This window comes from Sminthopsis crassicaudata, chromosome 2, assembly GCF_048593235.1.
Source record: "Sminthopsis crassicaudata isolate SCR6 chromosome 2, ASM4859323v1, whole genome shotgun sequence".
Taxonomy (NCBI): Eukaryota; Metazoa; Chordata; class Mammalia; order Dasyuromorphia; family Dasyuridae; genus Sminthopsis; species Sminthopsis crassicaudata.
In genome coordinates, this window is record NC_133618.1 from 580,785,085 (window position 1) to 580,811,733 (window position 26,649).

The 26,649-nt window shown below is 35.8% G+C and overlaps 1 protein-coding gene across 1 annotated transcript in view; it reads left to right on the forward strand.

Annotated features, from left to right (window-relative positions):
* The window catches only part of SORCS3 (sortilin related VPS10 domain containing receptor 3), a 694,559-nt gene that overhangs the window by 176,471 nt on the left and 491,439 nt on the right, over nt 1–26,649 (forward strand). The window contains 1 exon segment of the mRNA XM_074284861.1: nt 9,455–9,522. Within this exon segment, the coding sequence (XP_074140962.1) occupies nt 9,455–9,522 (68 nt within the window).

Genomic DNA, 26,649 nt, shown 5'->3' on the forward strand with positions numbered 1-26,649 from the left:
CTCTTTGCTGCTTTCTATTTCCTTATCTGTAAAATAAGGACTGTGTTTGGACCCATTTCTAAGGTCTTGTCCTGCTCTGGGTTTATGATCTGTGACTTCCTAGCAAGATTGCTGCTGAAGGAATTCCTGCAGGGTGACAGTACATGACCTTTCAAGAATTTAACTCCTTGTGGACAGGGGCCATTTTTATTTTCATCTTATTATTCCCTCCCATAGGTTCTTTGCACATAGTTTGTACTTAATACATTGAAATGAACCAAATCCTTTCAATACTGTATAATCAATCTATAAAATGAGGAATTTTGGATTACAAGTAAATAGAAATCCAAACATAATGGAACTTTCACATGTATACAGAAGGGTTCCTAATTAGATGACTCCACTGTGCCTAGAATCAAAAAGGACAAATTAAACAAATTAAAATTCCAAGTCTCATTCTTGGAACAACAGGGACTAAAAAGCAGGAGTAGGGGGAGTAGCCTTTCCTCCCACACAACTGAGTACACAGTTGTCATATGACCCTTAGAAAGACATGGCAATAATTTTACTTTTAAACTGCTTCCTCCCTCCCACCATGTGGAAGGAAAATGCAGAATGTCTCTAGTATCTCTCATCTCAACACTTCCATCTTAATTATGCATGTGTCAAACCCCCATTATACAAAAAATGAAAAGATATGGTCGAACTTAAAATCTATTTGAGGAAGCATCATTAAATAGGATAAAGAAGAGTACATGAAAGGTATATGATTTTGCCAGTGGAGGAGAGTTGTCCTATGGGTATTCTACTCTTCCCCCATGCCCATTTTAATCTGGATATGACTTAATCTATAAATCTCAGGGGGTTGCTGGAGGGGGCCTGCAGATAGGTGCCCACTTAGTGTTAGAGGTAGTTTTTAAATTCCAGTCTTCCTGACTCCGAACCCAGCCCTCTTTCTGTTATATGTGATAACATAGGTACTAAGTACTAATTGAATGGCACTTAATAATCTGGGAAATTGAGAAGAGTCTTGAGTTTTAAGATGGAGGTGGTTAAAAAAAGATCCTGATTGGGGTGGGATTTGAGTTGGGTCTTGAAAGATGAATAGGATTCAAATAGGCAGAGGGGAGGATAGATAGCCCAGGGCCTCCTCACTAAGATGAAGTTCACCCAGTATTTCAGAGAAATTTTTGCTAGACTCATATCTTGCCAAATCTAGTCTATGACTTAAGTAGAAATCAGTGATTTCCTGGAGATAGCAGATTTCCAGTACATAAAATGAACTCATCACTAACAACTCTGCTGCAAAGGACCTTGGTTAACCCTTGAGCTATAAATCTTTTTGTTGAGAGAAAAAATGGTACCTCTTTGTTTGAGGGCCAGGATGGTGGGGTTAGGGTGTTACTCATTTGGATGTGACACATTGAGAAGCAAATTTGAGCACCTCTCCCCCCAGATGATATGGCTTTAAAAGCCCAGTATTTCTCTTTGGTTCTGATACTCACTTAGTCTCACCTGGGAAGAGATCACAGGTTATATGAAAACATATTTGTGATTTTTTTTCTGCTCATCTTTCCATTCCAGGGCAGCCACCTAATACTTACTGCCTTCTGTGGCTCCTGTCAAGTCCATTTTATTTTGCCATTCAGACTTTCAGTAATTCAGAGAATGGATTAATATCATGGGGGTTTCTGTGGTTGCCAACTTAGACCTTGAAGTATGTTGCACATAGAACATTAGATTTAGAATGAAGCTAATATATTATCTAGTTCTTTCATTTTTCAGGTGGAGAAACTGAGGAATTCAATGTCCCACGACAATAAAACCACAATTTCATAACTCCAAGTACATTGATTGATCTTTCTACCATAATTCCTTCTTTCCTTCCAATCAATATTGTCTGTCTCTTCCTTCCTTTCCCTTCTTGTTCCTCACTCTTCAACCCCACCCCTCCTAAAAATCTCTTAAAATCTGAGAGCTGCAAGATTGTCATACAATACGAGGTAGCAGCTTTGTAATGCTTTAAGGTTTGCCTAGAATTTTACAAATATTTTATCTTCACAACAACCTAGAAGATAGGTGCAATTTTGTCCCTGCTTTACATGAAGTAGAAACACAGTATCTTGCCTGATATTATATAGCTAGAAAGTGCCTGTGGCTGAGTTTGAATTTGTTCCCTGAATCCAGGTTCAGTGCTCTATACAATGTGCTATCTAGAAAGATTTAATAGAGATCTCAGAGACCCTCCAATCTTATCCTTATTTGAAATGTGAGTCCTATCTATAAACATCCCAGACAAGCAGTCATTTAATTTAAAGACTGTTGGGGCTAGGGAACTCACTAATATCCAAGACACCTCTACTTTGTCAGGCTATCTCTAATGACCATGATTTTTGATTCCTAAATAAACCTCTGTAACTTTGCCTTTTCGGTCCCAGTTCTTCCTTTTGAGGTAAAGCAGGATATCTGACTTGACCACAATGATCATATTCCCTCCCCCCTAATCTTCTATTAATTTTGCTAAATATCCCTAGTTACTTGATTGCTCCTACGTTTTCCAGTCCCTTGGTATCTCTCCTTTTGGCCTTTAGATATACTTTATGATTGTTTAGTTGTTTCAGTCATGTCAGCTCTTTGTGCCTTCTTTTGGGGTTTTTCTTGGCAAATATACTGGAATGATTTGCCATTTCCTTCTCCAACTCATATTCCAGATGAGGAAACAGAGGCAGAGAGGGTTAAGTGAGTTACTCAGGTTCACATATCTAATAAGCTTTGAACTTATGTCCTCCTGACTCCAAGGCCAGGTTTCTGAACTTGACAATGACCACCATCCTAAAATGTACCAGTTTTTTAAGTCTTATTCACAAGCCAAGATTCCTCTAAAAGCCCTATTTGCCATTACTAGCATTTATCACAAGCCCCAGTTCACACTGGGTTTTAGATTTCTTGACACATAAGATCATAGAGTCAGAGTTAGAAGCAATATGCAGGTCATCAAGTTCAGCCCTTTAAGTTTATAAAAGAGGAAGCTGAGACACAGATATAAAGCAACTTGCCTGGGATGAAAAAAGGAGTAATTGTCTGAGGCAGTATTTGAACCCATCTTCGTGGTTCCAGGTCTAATTCCTCATCCACTGCTCCTACAATGCTCTCTGCCTATTTTAAGTTGCCACATTATTTATCCTTAGTTACTTGTATTGGTATTCATCCTTAGTTACCTCACCTCAATTCTACCTCTTCATTTAAAATCTCTGTTCATTGATGAGCTCCCTGTGCAGCCACATCAGTCTCTTTATGTACCTTCCCCTTTCTTTTTTTTTTCATTGGAACCATTTGGGTTTGTGTCATTGAAGCATCACCTCAATAACTCCCAGCCCTCCTTAGCTGATTTCCTTTTCAGGGTGTCAGTTCATGACATGTGTAGGTACTTGGCAGGGTGAGGAGATGGCTGCTTGGGTAAAAGGGAAATCTACCATTTTAAAACCTTAAATATATTCAGGCAATCTTAATGAACAAAAGTAATTTTCCTCCATAGTAAAATTTTATGGGAACAAAAGGTCATGCTTCTGCTAATGTGCTTGAAGGCTCCTATGTCCTCCTGTAATTGACAAGTTTATCATCCTCTCATAGGATAATGGTTTCCTTAGTCTTCCTTGTCTTCCTCCTGGAAATAAGCATTCTGGGCCTGGCTTGGTGTCTTCCTTGACTTAATTTTTATTTTGGTATTTTTATTTTGGAAAGATCCAAAGTAGCTCAGGTATCAGAGGATCCCTTTTGGGAGTTTTTGGCAATGCATTAGGTCTTATAAATCTTTTGAGGAAAGGTGATCTTAAAAGGAACTAAAATCTTTTGTATTTGGCCAATTTTAATGGAAGGGGCAGGAATTGATAAGCATGTATTTCTGTTTGCAGACATAGGCAAAGGAGACAGAAGCCTTATCATATGCTTTAAGACAGGGATTCCTAACTTTTTAAAAAAATATCTATACCTTTTGAGTTTTAGGATTAAAACCTGTAAGTTTTACTCTATATGAAAGAAAATAATGTGAATATTGAATAAAATGACTAATTTTACTATAGTTAATATGATGTATTATATTATATAATATAATATATTATGTGTAAAATAAAATTACTATAGCTAATATGTATAATATAATATATTATATATAATGCAATTCATAAAATAAATATAAATTATTTACCAAATATTTCTTTATTTTATTATTATTATTATTATTATTATTATTTTGCTGAGACAATTGAAATTAAGTGACTTGCCCAGGATCACCAAATATTTTTTGTACTTCTTTGATAAACTTCTTATACCCTTTAAAGATATGTATATAGTACTTAAGAATCCCTGGTTTAAGGAATTCAATAAATACTTCGTCAGGTAATGGAAATTCTGTATTTTAAGTTAAAGTATTGCTTCATTTTGAAATACAGATATTCCCAGGAAAGGGAAAACATTAAGCAAATCATCTGAATGCTAACATTTAATTCATATTATAAGCAGTTATGATATACTTAGTAGTACAATTCCTTGTGCTAGGTCTTTTAGGAGATACTATGTTGGGTAAAATATTCTTCCTTTCAAGGAGTTTATAATCTAGAAGAGAAGCTAGGACAAATATACAAATAGCTATAATACAAAGAAAACTGATGAAGGACACAAATGCAATAACCCATTACAGAACAGAGAGCATCACTTCTGGATGGGAGTGGGATAGGGCGGCATCAATGAAACCTTCATAGATGAAGAGACGTTTGATCTGGTCCATGAAGGACTGATAAAATTTCAAAAGGAAGAAATGGAAGTAGAGAGGGTGATAGAGAGATGGTAAAGGGAGCATTCTAGGAATAAGGAGCAGGTGAGCAAAGGTACAGAGGGAGAGAAAGAAGCTAGAAGTGGGGTGTTAGGGATTATTATATGATTGATTTCCTTTAATGTAGATAAAAGGTTGTTTGAAGGAGAACATAAGTAGGGGGCTGACTTTCATATATTATGACCAGACTTGGATAAATGTACCATTCTGGGACAAAATATCCAACAATCCTTTTGTTAAGCACTATTGAGGATGTCAGGGGAGTCACACTTGTATGACTTCACAATCCTTGGGGGGGGGGCATTTCAGCCTTCCCTATCACCCCTCCCTATTTCACAGCCTAGCTCCCTTTTCTCTTTCTCCTTCCCCAGTTGCCATCCTTGGAGAGTGGGATGGGAGTGTAGGCATGAAATCAGAGAAGAAAGGCTAGTTGTGCTGTGTTCCTAGATTCTTCCCAAGCCCAGGATTTCTGAGCACCTGTCAGGTGCATCCATGGGAGTTTTCTGAGAGGGCCACACTGATTCTAGCTCTCTAATACATTGTCAATAAGAGCCTTTCAGGGGACTCATCTGGCTGGTCTACTAATTTCAGGCTGGCTGGCTTTTCTTTCTTCCTCCTTCTCTTTGAAATCCCCTTCTCCCAGGTGGCCTTTGACAGGCTCAACTTGTCTACTCAATAAGTGAAGGCTTAGCTGGCAAGGGCTGTCCCTCCTCTGCCTCTGGTTGTTTGCTGCGCACAACATGTCTTATGCCTAAAGGTTACATTATCATCTCTTCACAGCTATATTAATTTCCTTGTTCTCTTAGACTCCAGGGGAAGAGAGGCTGCAAGTTGAATGCTAAGCCCCTTGAGTTTGCTGCCTTGAGCTTTTTCTCTTGGGAAAAGACGGATTTTTTTACTCTTATATTTGTTCTCTCCCTTTCCTCTATTTTCCCTGCCCCAATCCAGTTTCTAAAGGCGAGAACACTTGACAGTATGGCCAACATTTGAAGAATCAGAATTGCACGTAGATGGAAAGATTTGGTATGGGTTTAGGGTTATAGAAGCAGTTTTAGTATTTAAGCAGCCTGGTGAATGAAAAATAACATAATAGGATATCAGAAGATCCCTCCCCTTGTATCAGCTTTACTAATTTGAAATGTGACACTGAATCACTGACATCTTCTGTGGACCTCAGTTTCCCCATCAGAAATATGAGATAGTTCACTTAAATAATATACAAGATATTTGTATCAAAGGAAATGTTCATTAGTCTAACTTCTATTTTCCTCTGTTAGTGGATAGTAATAGCGCTACAAAACGAAAGCTGATGTTTATTCACAAATGGTCTTGTTTTATTCTCACAACAATCCTCTTGGTTCTGAGTATTTTCACTGGTAGTCTTCCCTGTTTGGAACGTTTTCTCTCCTGTTCTTCCATTACTGAGCTTTCTGGCTTTCTTTAAATCCCAACTAAAATCTTATCTTTTGTTAAAGAAGCCTACGCTAATCCCTCATAGTTTGCAGTGCTCTTTAAATTACTTCTCATTTATCCTATATATAACTTACTTTGTATATATTTGTTGGCATGTTCTTTCTCCCATAAAATTGTAAGCTCTTTTTTTTGACTTTTTGGGTATCTGTAGCTTAGTACCTGTCACATAAAAAACATTCAATAAATGCTTATTGAATTGAATTTTGTTTTCCCAGTATTTAGCATAGTGTCTGGGACATAGTAGGACATATTATGAAGATAAATACTTATTGAAGTTTTATTACAACTCCCATTTTATAGGTGAAGAGAGTAACATTTAGAGAGATCATGATACTTATGGATGGTCCCCTAGTGCATGTTGGAAACAGGATTAAGAAGCCTTGTCTCATGATGACAAGTCCAACATATTCCATCACCCCAAACACCCCTTTTGCTTCTAGGGATGGGGGCATATTAGCATGTGAGGGAAGATGTCCATGTATATCACCCTTGGCTTCCATGTCACTTCATTGAATTTCTGAGTCCTGGCATGGGGCTTAGGATCAGCTCTCATTTGCAGTGCCCAGCTCAGTGCAATACACTACTAGTAGACATATACCATGGAACAAATCTCATGAGATAGACAGAATGGTCTAGTGGAAAGAGAATTGGGATCCCAGAGGCTGATTGCATCATGCAATATACATTGATGTCTATTGCCCATCTTTCTTGGTTGCTCTGAAAGACAGGATGGGAGGAGTGTGATAGGTATTCTTGGGTGACCACATTATGCTAGCCTTTCAACTTTAGACTACTCAAAATGTAATTTGCTTCATCTGTTAAGAGGAATGATGCTGATGCAAACTGACCCCCTGGGGTACTGGACAGGGAATGTGGGGAATAAATTTCCTCATGGAGTGTTTTGTTGTCATTTAAGTGCCATAAAAATGTTCAATAGAGTGTCTGATTATCCTTCTCTAATCTTAAATGGATACCTAGAATGGAAAGTCCCATATCCAGAGCTGAAAATTCATTATCTCAAAAAGAGTTTAATGGGTGAGACTTAAATGAACTGGAGGAAGTTAAATTGTGGCAGGAGAAGGAGCGGAGAAAAGTGCAATGAGTTGTGCATTAAATTTAGATAAACACAATTATGTGTAACTGGATTATCACGCATGCAGACGGATAAAGTATATTAGGCACCTGCGTTTTGATTAAAATCGATTCAGGTGCGTGTACTTGGAGGCTTGTGCATTCAGATGCACCCAAGCTGCTGCCTAGACACTTATATAGCAAGGACTAAAACCCAGCAAGCAGATGGTTTTGGGGAACCTATAAGGGTAAGAGATCTTCCCATGGAGCTATTGTGCCAAATCTCTCCACCATGTATTTAAGATGGTTGATATCTATGCCTCTTGGTTACATCTTAAGACAGAAGTGTGATGCTGAATGGTAGTAAACAGGCAATCAATCAATATTTATTAAACACCCAATATGTGTCAGGCACTGTGCTAAGTGTTGGGGGTGCAAAAAGAGGCAAAAGACAGTTACTCCCCTTGAAGAGCCTCACATTCTAATGGGGGAAACTACACAAATACACACAGAGAAAAGCTATATATGGAATAAATAAGAAATAATGAACATTATGTTTTTAAAAAGGCATTAGAATTAAGAGGAGTTGATAAAAGCTTACTGCAGAAAATAAGATTTTAGTTGGGACTTTTGAGAAGCCAGGGAAGCCCATAGGCACAGTTGAAGAGGAAGAACATTTTAGACATGGGAACAGCCATAGAAAATGCCTAGAGCTGAGAGATGGAATGTCTTGTTTGTGGAACAACAAGGATATTGGAGAGTGTGTGGTGGGGAGTTGTTAGGTTAGGAAGGGCTAAGTTATGAAAAGTTTTAAATACCAAAGAGAAGATTTCATATTTGATCTTGGAGGTATTAGGGAGCCACTAGAGTTTATTGATTAGGGAAGTGCTGAGGTCTGATGTGTGCTTTAGGAAAACCACTTAATTGGCTTAATAGAGGATGGATTGGAGTAGGGAAAGACTTGAGGCAAGCAGAACCACCAGCAGACTATTAAAAATGTCTAGGTGCCAGGAGATGAGAACCTGCACCAGCTTGGGGGCAGTATCAGAGAAGGGGGTATATTTGAGAGATTTTACAGATAACTTTTGTTCAAAAGCATGTATATAAGAGCAAGAGGGAAAATGATGGATGGATGTTATCCAAGGCTGAGGTTTGGCAGGGCTCAATGGATGAAATAAGGATATATGGATTTAAGAGAGTTGTAATATTAGATAAAGGGGATTCTGGAATTTTAAAATACAGAAGTATTATACTTGTGGGTCATGGTAAGATATAGGTATGATCAACTTTGTATATGACTGAAGTATATGCAGGAGGTTCATGGGAAATGAATAAGTTAAGGAACAGAGGGTTAGTATGTTTGATGTACAATCAATATATATTATGGAATACATATGTATTAATACATATTATATTATGCATATTAATATAATATGTAATGCATATACAATGTCTATATACACACATAATATGTATATACATATGCAGTACATATATAATAATATGATCATGACAACAGCCTGATTAATCTGGGGAAAAAAGAGGGCTTCTACACCCACAAAACTAGGGAATTCTGGATTAGTGTTTTCCTAGTCATTCTGCCACCTGCTTAGGTTGAGAAGGAATTACAGACCTTTGATATACTCAGTTTATCATTACCAACATCAAATCCTGTTACAGTCAATGAGAGATTAGGGATGGGTACCTTTACATCTTTTTTAGTTAGAAGCACCTCAGAGAACTGTTTCCTATTATCCCAGGTATCCAGCTTGGAGAAGGAAGCTAGCCCAGCTTTGTCCCTGACATTGAAAAAGTATAGATGTGGAGAAACAGACTGACAGTGCCCGATTAATTCCTGTTAGAGTTTGATTTCAGATGCAAAGAATCATTGGGATTAAAATAAATGCAAGCAGTTACAGGGATGCATTAAATTAATGATTTCTTTTTTTTCCTGCTTGATCCTATAATACCCTCAACTTTAATGGATAAATGCTAAATCCTCCTCTAGAGGGATCAGAGATACATTATATATTGTTACACAATCTAAAGGAAGCCTTTCTCTTCTTCCATATCTTTCCCCTACCCATTCCCCTCCCCCTGCAGGTGATACTGATTCTGACCAAGCTCTATGACTTCAACCTGGGCAGCGTGACGGAAAGCTCACTTTGGAGGTAAGCCCTTAATGGTTATTAACTTCGGAGTTAGCTCTTGTAAATCCCACTGCTTAGCACCTGGGCAGTGATCCAGGGTCCTGAATTGGGGTATAGGGGAAATGGTAGGATCTATCCATCCAGAAAAGAGCATAATGTCAAATAATAGAATCTGCTAGTCATATGTTTTTTTTCCAAGTTTTTTGAACTTGAGATGAAAGCTAATGGATCCAGGCTTGTCCTCCTCTGGTGGCAGTGGGTGTAAAATGCAATATCAATGAGTAAGCCCACTGGGGTAGAACTGTTTCAGGAGGAGGGTATCATGCAGGAGAACTGGGAAGTTACATAATCTATTTTCAGGGACATTTAGTTCTGATTGGGAGATATAGTTCTAATTTCAGTATAATCAGAACAAGGGAAACTTAGGCTCTGTCCTTGAAGAGGCCATGGTTTGGGTGGACATTGTTGTCATTCTCAAGATTATCTGGATCTGATGAAGGCAGACCATAGCCCCACTCTTGGGAGGAAATGAAGGCAATGTAGCCTTTACTAAAAATAAGTTTCTTAACTCTTTGAGGATAAATGGGAAATTAGCTTTATGTGGGCTGACTAATAACTAAGAGGAGGTGGATTTGCAGCTCACACTGTGATTCTGAGAGGAGTGTTGAACTCTCCCTCACCTTGAGTTTTCAAAGACTGAATATACTTCGGGTAAGCAAAGCCAATTTTTCCTCTGTTCTTAGGTGTTGCTTAGCCCTATTGTAAATAGATGGGTATTTCCCTAATTGTGCTGTATACCTTTCATACTTTCATTTATTCACAAATGGGATTGCTTAATAAGCATTTATTAATGTTTACTTTTGTGCTCAGGTTTATGGCTCATGTTTGGGAGGGTATAAGACAAAGAGGAAGATATGATCCTGTTATAGTAGCCAAGAGATTAGCCAATGAGATAAATGGATGGAAAAAATAGTGCAAAATTATTTGCAAAGTCCTATACTGAGTGCTTGGAATACAAATAAAATAGTAAGGTGTGCTCTACTCTCAGAGTTCACATTCTAATGGGGGAGATGACATAAGTGGCAGGTTTTGTTGGCAAATTCAGTGGTCTTGCATGGCCCTCAGAATGAAGTGGCAAATGCCTTTCCTTCAGTGTTACTGCTGTTGATGTAATTTTATCAATTTCTAATCTAAATAGCAAGACCTTTTCTTTCTGAATCTTTGGTAGCTGTGACTATAGAACTTGTAGGAGCAATTATCAGGTTATATCTCCATAGGGATGGCTTCCCAGGATGATGGCAGAGGATGCTGGGTCAAAGTTTCAGTGTTGCCAAAAGCCTCATAGCCTATGAAGTAACAATAGAACAGTTTCATCAAACTGTATTGTAAAGAGATTTCTTATTGAAATTTTTTTTATTTTCAAAACATATGCAAGGATAATTTTTTCTTTTTTTTTCTTTTTTTTATTCATTTTTCCAAATTATCCCCTCCCTCCCTCCACTCCCTCCCCTAGATGACAGGTAATCCCATACATTTTACATGTGTTACAATATAACCTAGATACAATATATGTGTGTAAATACCTTTTTCTTGTTGTACATTAATTATTAGCTTCCGAAGGTATAAGTAACCTGGGTAGATAGACAGTAGTGCTAACAATTTACATTCGCTTCCCAGTGTTCCTTCTCTGGGTATAGTTATTTCTGTCCATCATTGATCACCTGGAAGTGAGTAAAGAGATTTCTTATACTGAGCATTCTTTTTTTAGTTACCTTCTAACTTTTAAGTTATTGGTGAGATAAGTTAAGGAACACATCTGAGAAGATGGGCTTTGGAAGGATTCAGAGAAGAGTCATGACATTCATTCATTCATTCAACAAAAATCTATGAATATTTAATAATAGTCTATGCTATTAACATTTTCCCTAACTGCATATTCTTTCCTTAGGTTTCTAAGATGCCATATATTCCTAGTTCTTGCCTTACCTATATAATTGCTTCCTTTGTGTTACTCACTGACTTTTTGTCTTCTTTCCAACCACTGAAAGTAGATATATCTAAAATTCTGTTTTTAGCTTCCTTTTCTTTCTATAATCTTTCCCTAGACTTTCTCATCTGTTTCCATAGATTCAACTGTCAAATCCATGCAAATGATTCCAACATCTATATCTCCATATCTGACATCTCTCAAGCAGCAAACTCCTACCTCCAACTTTCTGCTGGGTATCTCTACCTGGATGTCCTACCACAAATTTGAACTCAACATTATTTTCTCCCCAACTCAGGCTTTTTCTTATTTCACTGTTTGTGCTAATGTCAGTACCTTCTGCTGGTCTCCCACATTTGGAGAAAAATAAGACCCCAAATCGATCAGATCACAAAAGTTAATACATGACTGAATTTATAACAAAACTCATAAACTGAAAACTAATGATTCTAACTTGCATCAGTTTCTTTTTTTCTATTCCTTATTAAGGCATCCCTTTTGACTTGCATAGATGACTATAGTAGCTTGTAATAGATCTTCCTAACTTCATTTTTCTTGATTAAATATATATTTTTCATATTTCTATAAGACTAACCTTTTCATGTATAAATTTGACTATGTTACTCATCTGCTTAATAACTTTAATGCCCTACTGGCATTAAATTAAAATGCTTAATAACTTTAGTGCCCTACTGGCAACTCAGTTAACTTCAAATTTGGCATCCACAGTTCTGAACAGTCTGATGTTATTCTATCTTTCCAGCCTTTTCTCATATTGCTCATTTCAATGCACTATGATTTAGCCAGACCGGGTTATTCTTCTTCCATTTTACACATGATAAAACTGAGTTTCTGGATGATGAAATGACTTACTATCCCAGTCTGCAGTGGTTCAGGGACTCAAAAATTCTTATAGAAGAATTAGACCAACTGCTTGATGCTGAAAGCAATAGGCCTTTATGTGGCCACTTCCAAAGCAGAATGGCTAAGGGAAGGATTATGTCAAAGAATGACATAAGGTTTTATGATCTTCAGACCATGGCAGGAAGAGGGAATGTTTGATGTTAAAGCAATAGGCTACCTCATGCTGATTTCAACTAATTCCTCCAAGATTAATGAATGGGACTCTTCAAGCCAGGAATGTATCTACAATGGATACACACTGTTACATGAATCATTAGACTCCTTTCCCCAAAACCAGAGGCTACTTCTCACTATAACAATAGTCCTAGGTTGCAGGAAGAGTCAGTGGCAGAACTTGGCCCCAAGATGAGGTTTTACCATGCCAAGTCTAGCATTCTTTCCATTATATTTCATTGACTCTTAATAGTATTATATATAGTGCTTATAGTAGTATGCTGGAAATGTTTAACAATTAACTGAAAAAATTGTACGAATGATAGTGATTAAGTTTAAACTACATTATTGATGTTTCTCCATCATCATCTTATGTTTAGACAAAGAGCAAAATAATAAATTTAATTTTATTTGGCATTTGCCAATTTCTGAAGTGTAAATGCTCACACTTTAAATTTAACACTCATATCTCCTCAGCTCCTAAATTTCTGTCACCTGAATATAAAAAGGGTATACACTCTGTATTTATTTTTTATTTTTCAAAATTTTAACAGAAAGAAATATTTGATTATTTCCCAAGAAATCTCCTTGTAGCCTTAAAATCATAGATTTTCAAGAAGTCTGGATTGTGTCTACTTACTCTTATTTTCTGTTTATCTGAGTGCAGAATAGTGGATGGCCAGGAACTCCGTTACTGGGGAGAAACAAGCACAAGAGGTATCAATTGCCCATGGCTTAACTATTCAGAATCACACAGATGTTCTTCTATTTCTTTTGAATATCTCAAGTCTCAATGGGCTGTGCCATGATAATATTCAAAGACATCAATAGTCTCATTGCTGGTTAACAGGTGAGAGCTTGTTTCTTGCTTTTATGCATTTCCCAACATATTTAAGTTTCTGAAAAAATTTTTACTTTGAACCTAACAAGTATAAATGGTGCCAGCATAACAAGAGTGTTCAGTTTTCTTTGAATAAATAAAATAATGAAAAACGCAATAATTCTTGCCCTGATTCCAAAAATTGCAGCAACCCTTGGCACTCTAGGAAAAGTTATCAAAGTTCTCAAATGAATATGCCAGGCAATTAAGGGAACACAGGAAAACAGTTCCCAGGTTACATGATTTAGGACTAGGGATTACTTAGAGGAACTATCATCATCACAGAGGAATCTTTTATGAGCCACTTGGAAACCTGGAGCTTGCTAGGTCCTTTGAAAAATATAAAGATAATATTGCCAGTTGCCTAGGAAATAATAGTGATATAAATAATGATTGAGTTTCTGAAGTGAAAAAGGCTTAGTGGGCAAGAATAGTATGAAGTAGGTTCATTTTGCTGTGAAAAATGTGAGTTCACTTCCAAGTCTACCTAATCAAAGATGACTTCTTTAGAGGAATCCGGCCTTCAAAATGATGTGAAGGTCATAATAATGAGGAGGCAAAGCAAATGGAGGAAAGTTGTTTGAAATATGTGAAAGTATCAAATTTATAAGAATTCAAGCTATTCTTCAATTGATAAATGGTCAAAGGATGTGAACAGACAATTTTCAGATGAAAAACTTAAAACAATTTATAGTCATATGAAAAAAATGCTCTAAGTCACTAAATTCTCTAAGTCAGAGGAAGGAAAATTAAGACAACTCTGAGTTATTACTACATATTTCTCAGATTAGCTAAGATGACAGAAAAGATAATGACGAATGATCCCAGGGGATCTGGAAAAACTGGGATACTAATACATTGTTGGTAGAATTGTGAACTGATCCAGCCATTCTGAAGAGTAATTTGAAACTATGTGCAAAGGGCTATCAAAATGTGTATACCCTTTGATCCAGTAGTGTATACTAGGCTTATATCTGTATATAGATCATAAAGAAATGAAAGGAGCCCACATGTGCAAAACTGTTTGTAGCAGTTCTTTTTGTAGTGGTAAGGAACTGGAAACTGAGTGGATGCCCATCAGTTGGAGACTGGATGTTATGGTTTATGAATGTTATGGAATATTATTATTCTATAATAAATAATCAGCAGAATGATTTCAGAAAGTCCTGAAGAGACTTATATGAACTGATATTAAGTCAAATGAGCAGAACCAGAACATTATACACAGCAACAGCAATAAGATACGATGGTCAATTCTGAGACTGAGTGTGGATCACAACACAGTATTTTCATTTTTTGTTGTTGTTTGCTGCATTTTGCTTTGCATTTTCTTTCTCATTTTTTCCCTTTTTGATCTGATTTTTCTTGTGCAGCATGATATTTGTGGAAATATATATATATATATACGTATATATATATATATGAATTACACATATTTAATATATATTGGATTACTTGCCATTTAGAGCAGGAGATGGGAGGGAAGGGAGGGGTGGGATTGGAACACAAGATTTTATAATAGAATTCTGTGTCTCAATTGGGAAGGATCATTTCTGAGGGAGAGTTCATTTAATGACTATATTTTAATCCCACAGAATAATAAAGTTAGAGCAAATATGAGGAATTGATGCTTTTTAATTGTCCTTTTGATTAGCAAAATGCTTAATAACCAACAGGAATTTTTTGGCTGCCTTCACTGTGCAAGGAGCTATGCTAGTGTATTTGGAGAAGACAGAGATGAAAAGGTGATCTGGTATGTTTCGCCAAACTTGCTTATTATCTAATAATGGAAAGGGAACATATACACATCCACTCACCACAGGTGGATGGATAGACACATCCCTTTGTGCTATGATAACTAAAAGTGCAAGGTGCTGTAAGCAAGTGCTGAGAGAGTGACACTGAGCAGAATCGAGCCACTCTGGGCTGAGATGGTTAGGAAAACTATTGTTTATTTTTATTAGATACAATTAAGTCAGAATTTTGAAGTTGGTGTAGTTTCTTCTTGTAGTGTATTCATGCCCTTTTTATCATAAGATCTCGGTCTTCTCAGTCTCTTGGACAAAGGGGATATGTGGTAGTCTTCAGATCACATCCTAGAAATTAAAGTTATCATCATCTCTCCCAAAAGATCTAGGACTCTATTGTGTTCTTACCTCTTCCCTGGGCCTCTTGAAGCATGGAGACATGCTATTATCTTTAAACCATACTTGGCATCCCTCTAGAAGTTTCCTAAATTCCCATCTTCTCCCCCAGTTGATTGCAATTCTTCAGTTTCGAATCCCTCATACCCCTCTTCTCCCAATTTTTGGAAAGGATTATTTCAGTTCACAATTCTTTTTCTGAAATATACCTACTGTTTTTTTCTAAGCCAGCATATGGAGAAGAATAGGTAAAATTATACTCTTACCTTTCAGGGTTCATGATTTGGGACATTATGCTTAACCAAGGGGAAATTGAGCTTGGTGATTTTTCTTCAATTTATATTACTACAGGAATGCCTGAGGCAACAGCTGCCAAGACCAGGTGACATCCTCTAGCCCAGTTAGAGTATGATATAATTATTTTCCTCATAGGATTAATAATTCAGAGTACTGTCACTTCCCAATAGACATTCTTCTTTAAAGACTGCTTTAAAGGTATAAAATAACACAGGGATGTCCATGCTGCTAATATTGTTCTTCCTGACATTTTACAAAGTAACTCTCATGGTAATGGGACAAGGGGATTTTCTCTTCCTATACAGGAAGAGGGCTGACTCAATTATTTATTCATTTATTCATCCTAATCTCAAGCCAAGAAGAAGTTTAAGTTCACTCTGCCACAGAAGAATCAGTGAACTAGATTTTGTTTGAGAGTCTCTCTCTGTCAGCCACTCCAGAACTACAAAGCCCCTCTTGTCAAGGTGTTGGAGACTTCTATTCTTCGGTTGCCTTCCATCTGAATATATCATGTACTTGCCTATTTGTATACTTATCTTCTCTCCCAATAGAATACAAGTTCTGCTTTTTTTGTATTTCTAGTACAGAATACAATAAATATTTAATAAATACTTGTTAATTGATTGATTTATTGATCGATCAAGGACTACCAGCTTTGAACATCCATTTAGTTCTGGGACCCACAATAGCAAGCTGCTGTGAAAGACAAAGACAGGATAAAACAGGCAAACCCTGAAACACATCATCTTAGTCATTCCTTCAGATCCTGTAGTTCTGATAGATAGCTATAGTGCAAAATCAGCCCCAGTTTAGTGCCAATGCACTAATAATAGTGAGCTGAGGAGATTGGCAATGGATAAGTCCTATTTTTTTTTTGGTTCTCAGAGTGTTTGCCCTGAGGAAAAATGAGTAGCTTCTGCCCTATTAATTTCAGGTAAGAAATTCAGATGAATTTACTAATTAGTAAATTCAATACTCAATTTTAATTGAGGTATCCAATCCCTTCTTTAAGACACTTAGCTTCAACATTTATGGTAAGATGAGTATAGTAGTGTTATGTTCCTGTAGTGGCTAGTTAGTTAGGAGAGACAAAAAAGAGAAGTTTTGGATCCATTGAGCCGAGAGTATACCTGAGGATTTGTCATACATATTTATTATAATGACCTTACATATATATTTGTTACATACATGCATACTTATTACAATGATTTTAGATCTTATCTTGGGAATAAAGAAGCCAGTCATCCCTTTCTGCGTTTAGAATTTGATATCAGTGGATTCAAATCCAAGCCTTGCTACTAGAATACTTAGGTGAGTTAGAAGTGTTAGTTATTTTAGGTTTCACTTTATTCATCTATAAAATCCAAGGATAGGTTGGACTAGTTGTCTGAAGTCCCTTTCAACTCTAAATTTAAAATTCTATGATCCTTATTCTATGGAAAATTCACATGTATACTTTTGTACTTATATACCTGATGAAGTAAGTGATAAGTTCATTTCAGAAGACATGGCAGCAAGCTTGAAGATTTCTATCCAGTAATTGAATGCAAATCCAACTCTACATAAGATTCTAACTTCTACAAAAACTCTTTCCCAACTCTTTTTAATCCTATTAATCTCCCTTGATTAATTAAGTTCTATTTATCCTATATGTAGCTTGTTTGTACATACTTGAGCTGCTTGAGAGCAAGAATTGCCTTTCTTTGTATACACATACCACAATGCCTGACACATTGTAGGTGTTTAATAAATGCTATTGAAGCTATTTTAAGGTCCGAGAAAGAGAAAGAATTAGGTTCAGGAAATGAGTGTAGAATCATAGGTTTCAACAGACACAAAAATATTCATTTGGGTTAAAGATTTTAGCAAAATGGCACAATTTGAAGGTACAATGCTAAGCGTTAGAAGGTGCTGTCAAATTCAAAATAGATCCTAAATTTATTAATGCCTTAGACTATGTTACACGCTGGGATAGCCATTGGTTTAAGTCTTTTTTTAAGTCATTATTTGAATTCTGAATTCTTATATGGAAATATTTTTTATTTTGTAAATAAGAATGTTTAAAATATGATTTGCTTTGCATAAAGTCATTTCCTGTAAACATGGCCATAAAAATTGTTTTATAACAACCAATTAATGCATTGATTAACGTGCATTAATTTAGTGCCCACTATAAGCCAGGCACCATGGATACAAAGACAAAGATGGAACCATTTCTGCCTTCAAGGAGCTTACATTCTATTGGGGAAACATACACAAAAGTTTGCATAAAATAAATACAAGGTAATGAGTGGGGAGGAATTAACAGTTGGGAATGACTATAAAGATTCTTCATACTGTGGTAGATGACCGAGCTTTGGAGAAAATTAGGCATCCCAAAAGATGAGAAGGTGGTGAGTGCATTCTAGACATTTGGGAGAATTTGGATAAATGAAGATTGGGAGATGAAATGTCATTTGGAAAGAATGGCAAGAGGGCCTGTTTGAGTTGATTGTAAAGTATGTAAAGGGAAGTAATTATAAGTTTGGAAAAGTAAGTTGGAGCCAGATTGTTGAAGTGCTTTAAATAGCAAAATGGAGGTTATATTTGATTGTAGAGGTAAGAGAGAACAACTATAACTTTTTGAGCAAGGAAGTAAAATGGTCTGTCTGATCTGTTCTCTCAGAAGAGAGTCTTGAAGTGGATGCTTAGACTACGTGTAGTTTTCAATAATAGACATATCTGTCTATTATTAAAATCTGAGCAGATGTTCCCTTCAGGTTTTTTTTTTCTATTTGCCCTTCCTGAATACATCTATTATAGTTGAAGTAATTTCCCAGAAAGAAAACAGGCCCTAGTCCCTAACCTTTTCCAAACCTTGTTTTTACCATTAGCTCTGAAGAGTCTGGGAGATACTAAGATTCCCAATACTGGTGACAAGATTGCAGGTTTGTGCACGTAGTTATTAATTCTCTTTCCCTTGTGATGGTCTTTATTCTCTCTTGGATGTTTTTGCCTCTTGTCTCTGGACCTGCTGCTGGGGGCCAGGAGGATTTGTTTGTCTCCCTTAATTGTTATGTCTGCGACCTTTTTGAGAGATGCTGGATTTTAGAAAATGGAGACCTTTCTGATTTATTAATTTTTTGTTTGCCAAGCAAGCCTTGATAATAATTGCCAAGACTTCCCAGAAGATATTAGTTTACAGATTCTAATGACACTCATGATTTATGTATGTGTTTCCCTCTACATTTTTCTGCCCCTATTTCTTAGTGAAATTCTGACTAAATCAAAGCAAATTCACAAAAATAAAGCCACAGATTAGAGTCATATTTTTTTTTTTCTGGTGGGGCGGTCAGCTAATCTCCTAATTAAAAGATTTCCATATCATTATTTAGTTTGTTCATTGTTGAGCCCTAAAAACTGTTTATGATACAGTAATATGGACAATGAGGATATCTTCCCTTGAGAAGTATAAGAGTTTGCTGCTGATTTGGAACTATCCAAAAGACTATCAAAATGTGCATACCTTTTGCCCCAGCAGTGTTTCTACTGGACTTATATCCCAAAGAGATCTTAAAAGAGGAAAAGGGACCACATGTACAAACATGGTTGTAGCAGCCCTTTTTGTAGTGGCAAAAAACTGGAAACTGAGTGGATTCTCATCAGCTAGAGAATGGCTGAATAAGGTATGGTATATGAATATTATGGAATATTATTGCTCAATCACAAACGATCAGGAGGATGATTTCAGAGAGGTCTGGAAAGACTTCCAGTAATTGATGCTAAATGAAATGAGCAGAACCAGGAGATCATTATACATGGCAACAACAAGATTATACAATGATCAATTCTGGTGGACATGGCTCTTTTCAACAATAAGATGATTGAGGCCAGTTCCAATGGTCTTATGATGAAGAGAGCAACTACACCCAGAGAGAGGTAGGAACTGAGTATAGATCACAACATAGCATTTTTATACTTTTTGTTATTTGCTTGCATTTTGTTTTCTTTCTCATTTTTTTTCTTTTTTGGTCTGATTTTTTTGTAGAGCATGATAATTGTATAAATATGTATACATATATTGGATTTAACATCTATTTTTAATATGTTTAAAAAATATTGGATTACTTTCCAAATAGGGGAAAGGATGGGTAGAACGGGGGAAATTTGAAATGCAAGATTTTGCAAGGGTCATTGTTGAAAAATTATCCATGTATATGTTTTGAAAATAAAAAGCTTTAATAAAAATATTTGCCACTGAGTTTTAACCATAAGGAATACTCTTTATTTATATCTAGGTCCTGAATATTTCATTCCAACAAATACTTATGGAACAACTCTTATGTACTTAGCCCCATGTTAGACTTTTTTGGGGAAAGGGAGAGGTAAAAGACACAGTTGTTGTCATCAGGTAGTTTGTAGGTTATCAAGAGATGTCAAACTTCTGCACTTCTGCTACCACCAATTGTAAGAGAAAAGAAAATCCAATCTGAGTTCTTTTGAAGTTTACAGTATAGCTGGAGAAGATAAAACTGCAATATACAAGAAAAAAATTTAAAAAATCTTATAAGGTTATCTATAATTATGCCCAGAGGAAGGGATCAAATTATAAAAAAAAAAATAAATAAGAGTAAAATCAGGCTTTGCTGCTCTTTTCCCAAATTTTTTACAAATCTTGTATCAGCTCAACCAATGAATCCTTTTCAGTGGCATTATGTTTTATATTTATCTAATCCAAAAAGGTATTTATTTACTGCCTCTAACTATCAAGTACTATTCCAGATACTAGGAGCATAGAGCAAAAATAATTTTTAAAATATAGTTCTGTCCTTCAAGGAGCTTGTCTTGGAGTGAGATGGGGTGAGATACCATAATTTGGGAAATGAAAGAATGCTAAAATCTAGCAGAATATGGAAAAACTTCTTATAGGGGAAAAGTGAGACTAGATATTTTAAGGTGAAGAAAGTGAAGAAACTAGGTATTTTAAGAGGGAAATTTTGGGAGAGAATTCAATCTAGGAATGGGGGATGATATTCCCCCATTCTCCTGGATCTAGAAGATAGAATGCTGAAGTTAGGGAACAGCAAGGAGGCTAATGAAGTATCTGGGAAGCTAGGCAAAAGTCAAGTAGTGAGGAGCTTCTAGGGCCATGCTAGAGTATGCTTTTTATCCTAGAGGTAGCTGGAAACTACTGAAAATTTTCAAATAGGGGAGTGACACGGTCAAATATACTTTAAGAAAGTTATTTTGATAGTTACTTGATGGTGACCAGAAAAAAAATGAGATAATTGGCATTTGGAGGCCAAATCAATAGTCACAGTTAGTTAATGTATGAGTAGGAAGAAGAGGACAGGCACAAAGTTAAGTCATAAGGACACAGTTTACATTACTTCGCAACTGTTTGGAGATGTGTGGATAAGTGAGAATAAAAAGATGGATATAGTACAAATTCAAAAAATACTTGCTGATTGACATCTAAGTCCTGCTTCCTTTAATCTATTATATTTAAAGACAGTCTACTTTCCAATTATCTTACTGCATTCATGAAGAAGTGATATAGGCCCTGTTTAGAATCTTGCATGTAGACATATCAGGAATACAAATTATTGGATGATGGCGATATATCAGTTATCCACAGAAACCATCAAGAGGTATAAGCAATATGAGATTCTAATATCTCTTATTTATTGATTTTTATAATATCATTTGACTCAGTAGAACAAAATGTATCCTTAAAAACCCTTCCTAGACAATGTTTCTTGTATGCATATATTAAAATCAGATAAGAATATGACTGTAAAGAGAACATTGTTCAACAACCTAGAGTGCAAGTTATCTCTCCCCTCTGGGGCTCAGTTTCCTTAACCATAAAATGAATAGGTGAAATTAAATAACCTCTAAGGTTCATTCTGGCTTTAAATCTACAATAATGATTTGTTTGACATCATATGAGGTCTAAAACAGAGAAATGTTTGGCTCACCTAAGGTATTTACTGGTATGGTGGAAGACATCCAAACAAGAAAAGATGACATTGTACTAATTGGATTGAGCTCTAGACTGATAGAAACCCATCATAGGGCTATCCACAGCAATGCAAAAGTGATTAGTCTAACTGTCCACAATGGAAAAATAAAACTGGATGAAAAATTCACATTGCCAAAACTTTGACATTTAGCAGAATGGAAAGCCTACTAAGTTAGTCCATCAATATGCACATCTTAGACAGAGACTGCAGATGGACAATCAAACTTGGTCCAGAACTGGAGTAAGAATTGCATTTAGAAAATTTTTACTGAGTGTTTAGTGATTATAAACTTCTTGCTGCAAAAATCCTTTTCCATTATATCATGAGTCTTGTGATTGCTGTATAATCTAAATATAAATCCGTTGATACTATTGTCTTGCAAAATATTAAATGACAAACCTTCCAAAGAATAATGGAAAGCCACAGTATGTCAACAGTGATGACCTGGGTGCCAAAAGTGTTGTGAAAGACATTACAAAGAACCCAAAATATCCATCACCTAGTAATAATTAAAAACAACAGTTGGACAAGTTGGGTGATATATTGGTTGTCCCCAAAGGAACAAGAGGAAGGCCCATCTTGTCCCTCTCCTTTACAATATCTGTTTCTTTCCACTCACATGCTTCCTGACTTGTGCTCTTGTCACCTTTCTTCTGGATTCCTACAATAGCCTTCTAACTGGGCTCTGTCTCCAACATTTTCCCTTTCCAGTCCATCTTCCACATTGTGGCCAAAGTGATATTCCTAAAGCACTTGCCTGATCATGGATGTCATCCCTTGCTGAAGAAATTCTATCAATTCCCTATTATCTGTAGGATCAAGTATAAAATCTTATAGCTTGACTCCAACTTGGCTTAATAAGCTTATTATATTTTATTCCTTTTTATTCATTTTATGTTTTAGCCCAAAATAACCTTTTTATTGTGACTCACATTTGATATTCCATTTTAGTCTCTGTGTCTTTTGTATAAACTGCCCTCCATAGTTGGAGTGGATCTTTTCACTTCCATCTTTTAGAATACTTGTTTATTTTCCCTTCAAAGTTCAGCTCAAATAACCTCCTATGTGAAACTCTAATTTGTTCTATACAAATTATTTTTTATTTATTATATACTTATCAATCAATAGGAACTTCTAAATACTTGCTATGTACTAACCTTGGGCATTCAAAGAAAGGCAAAAAATAGTAGCTGCCCTCTAGGAGCTTACTTTCCAATGGGAGAAACAAATCTTAATAATTAAGTACATACATGGAAAGTAAAAAGTGAATAGAAGGGAACCTGTATGGGATATTGATACTTGAGGAGTTGTGGGGAGCACTGGGAAAATAGGCTTTCTACCTTTCTGGTAGAAAGCAGCATTTGAGCTGAGCTTTGCAAGAAGCTAGTGTTTTTATTATGCATATGTGTTGTTTTTCCCCCAAATGTAAATTCCTTAGGGTAGAGACTAATTTTTTTGGTGTTTTGCCTTTAATGCCTAGTATAATTCCTGGTGCATATCAGGAATTATACTATTTTGATTATTCTTAACAAATACTTATGATTGATTCTTAATTCAGCATATTAAGGAAATCTTCTCCAGAGGATTCATAGAAAGGCAGATGAGATTTGGGTAGAGCGGCAGTTCTCAAAAGTTTGGTCTCAGTAAACCTGAGACCCATTTAAGAGTTCCATGACCTAAAATTAAAAAAAATCCTCATAATAATTTTTTTTTAAATTTCTAGTACATTGATACAGATAAATCACTGAAAAGCTTCGTTTTAAGAGCGTAAGGAGATCCTGAATCCATAAAATTTGAGAATCAATCATGTAAGGTGGCAAGGTATAGAATAATTACAATATGATTGGCTAAAGGAAGTGTACAAATAATGATAAAATCATAGAACCTAGCTAAGTGTCTAATTTAGTGGATTTTTGTCTCCTGGATCTTGTCCGGTGGCATATATAATTTGTCTAATCAAGGATGTTGAAGGAGGAAGGTTATTTCCCAGTCTTTGCAAATTAAGTTGTTGTGAATGTAGCATCAATATTTATAATAACAATATAAAAAGTCCAGTTTTTCTAAATGAACACTTGACACTTCAATCATCAATTATGTATTTAACTACTTAATGAAAAGGATTCATAATACCAAAATGACATTTCAGAAATGCTGGATGCCAGTCTTTTACAAAATCCCCAGAAAGTAAGGTAAGAGAATTGGCTTCCCATCCTGTCAACCACCACGGTGCGATTCAATTAATATGTAAAAATTTGCTCCTCCGTATGAGACATTCTGCTGGATTTTCTGAGTATGCACAGATTAAAACAAATTAGCTCCTTCCCTCAAGGAATTTATACTCTACTAGGAAATATATTCTCCAGATAAGTTAACAGAAGATAATTTGAGATGAGAGACAGTAATAACAACTAGGGATTATTAGGGCAGCTAGGTGGCATAGAGGATAGAGTAATTGGCCTGAAATCATGAAGATCTGAATTTAAATCTGACCTTACATATTAGCTGTGCCATCATAGGAAATTTAGTTAACTTGTATTTATTTTAATTTCCTCAAATATAAAAGAGGCATAATAATAGCACCTACTTCCCAAGATTGTTGTAAGGATCAAATAAGACTTGAATTGTAAAGTGTTTAGTACAATGCCTAGAGCATAATAATTGCTATATAAATGCTAGCTTTTATTATTTTTATTATTAGCATATTTCAAAGTGGGCATATTGACTAAGCTAACTTCTGAAAAAAGATAAGATTCTTTGAGGCATATATGAGAAGGAATACCTTTCTGGTGTCAGGAATAGTGATATTTGATGGCACAGATATAATTGTGGAAAAGCAAATTTGGAGATATAGTCCAGTTTGGCTGGAATGTCTAGTATATGGAGGGGTATTATGGGGAAGTTTGTGAAGGTACTTTGGAGATAGAAAACCTTTCATGCTGGACCAATAAGTTGATATTTAATACTGGAATGATCCATTGAATGATTTTTGAGCAGAGCAGAGACATGGTCAAACCCATATCTCTGTTGAATTATTTTTGAGGATATATTAGAAAATTCTGGAAGGAGACCAAAAAGAAGTCTATAGTTCAGGAGAAATTTGAAGTGATTATTAATTAGGATGGTAGCCTTGGGAATATAAAAAAAGAAAAAAGAAATGTTGTGGAGGTAGAATCAACAAAATTGGGCAATTAATTAGAAGTGGGGCTAGTGGTGAGGGAACAGGGATTAATCATGATGTGAAATATTATTTCACTTAACTTTTTTAGATATTAGTTTTGCTCTTTTTTATTTGTATGAACTTTTATTCATATTGTTTATATTTTATATCACAAACGAATGTGCCCTTTTAACTTCTGCCTTCACAATTACTTTTCTTTTGAATCGTTTGGGAGTATCCTGCTGTGGTTTTATGATCTCTTGGGAATACACAAGATTCTCTCCCTTTATAAGCATTAGTTCAATTTCCTTTGTATTGCAATATTTATTCTAAGATATTTGAACTCATTTAGATATCTTAATTGCTATCTTTTCTTCTTTCCTAATATCTTCCCTGCTGATAACTACTTTGTGCTAAAGTTTTTAACTATATTGTTTTCCTCTTAAGATCTGGTAATCTTTTCCATATATTCTTTTGTCATTCACTTTATGAATCCTTCCCTGTGATAATGGAATCTCTGTAGGCTGTATGTTAAAACTGTCTCTGCTTTTTCCAACTTCGAATTTGCTTTTCACTAATCTTCACTCATCTGTCCCATGTGACTTCTGGGGATAAAACTAGATCCAGTTGGAAGTGAGTCCCCTTTATGTTTGGTGTAACCCTATATATGTTCTGATGCCTTACTCTAGTTCCCTCTCTAGGTTTTCTGACTGAATAATGTTATACTGCATGCTTCTGTTTTCCTATACCTGTATCTCTTTTCCTACATAGGAATGGAGAGCAGGACTGAGGTGTGCTACTTGATAGTGAATCAAAGGTAGAAGCAGGGTCTGCTATTAGAGATACTACATCAGTGACAATGAAATTACCAAGTAGATCCCAAAGTACAAACCTTTTCTTAGGGTTGTGTGTGGGGGAAATTGTTCCCCTTTGAGAGCATGGGGGCAAATGGGGTAGGGAACTCTGACTGGGAAAAAAATATATATATATAATATATATATTTCCTGCTGTTAATTAAAGTTATTAGCTCACTAAACTTGTAGTTTCCTCCCTGCCACTGGCAGAAATAAAGTAATTTTTTTTTCCTTGAGAATAGTTCTCATGTTTGGGAGTTTTGAGAGTTCATGGAACTTGAAGAAAATGTCTAATTCTCCATTTTGTTGGTCATATCAATTTTTTTCTCTTTAAAACATACTCTAATCTCAAAATCTATGAATTCTATGAACATAGAGGATTAAAGAGCATATACACAATTAGTCAGCTTTCTAAACCCAATAAATAGTATTTTAATGGATGTATTGTCTCTTGGTTTAAAAAGCAAGTCATTAAGTTTATCTACTCAGGAGCAATTTTAGATTTGTAGATGAATGGTTGTTCATGGATGTTAGCTGTGGCATTTACCCAAACACAATATAGCTTAAATAAAATAGAATAAAATGAATAGAATTGGAATTCCATTCTATTTATGGAGATCTTAGTGTTATGGCCTGAATAAAATTATTTTAGCAGCCCCCCCCCCCCCTTTTTCCTAGTCATTAGGATTGGGAGAATGGAGTCAGGAAAAATCTTGAAACTCTGGTCACTTTACATTCCATTGTATC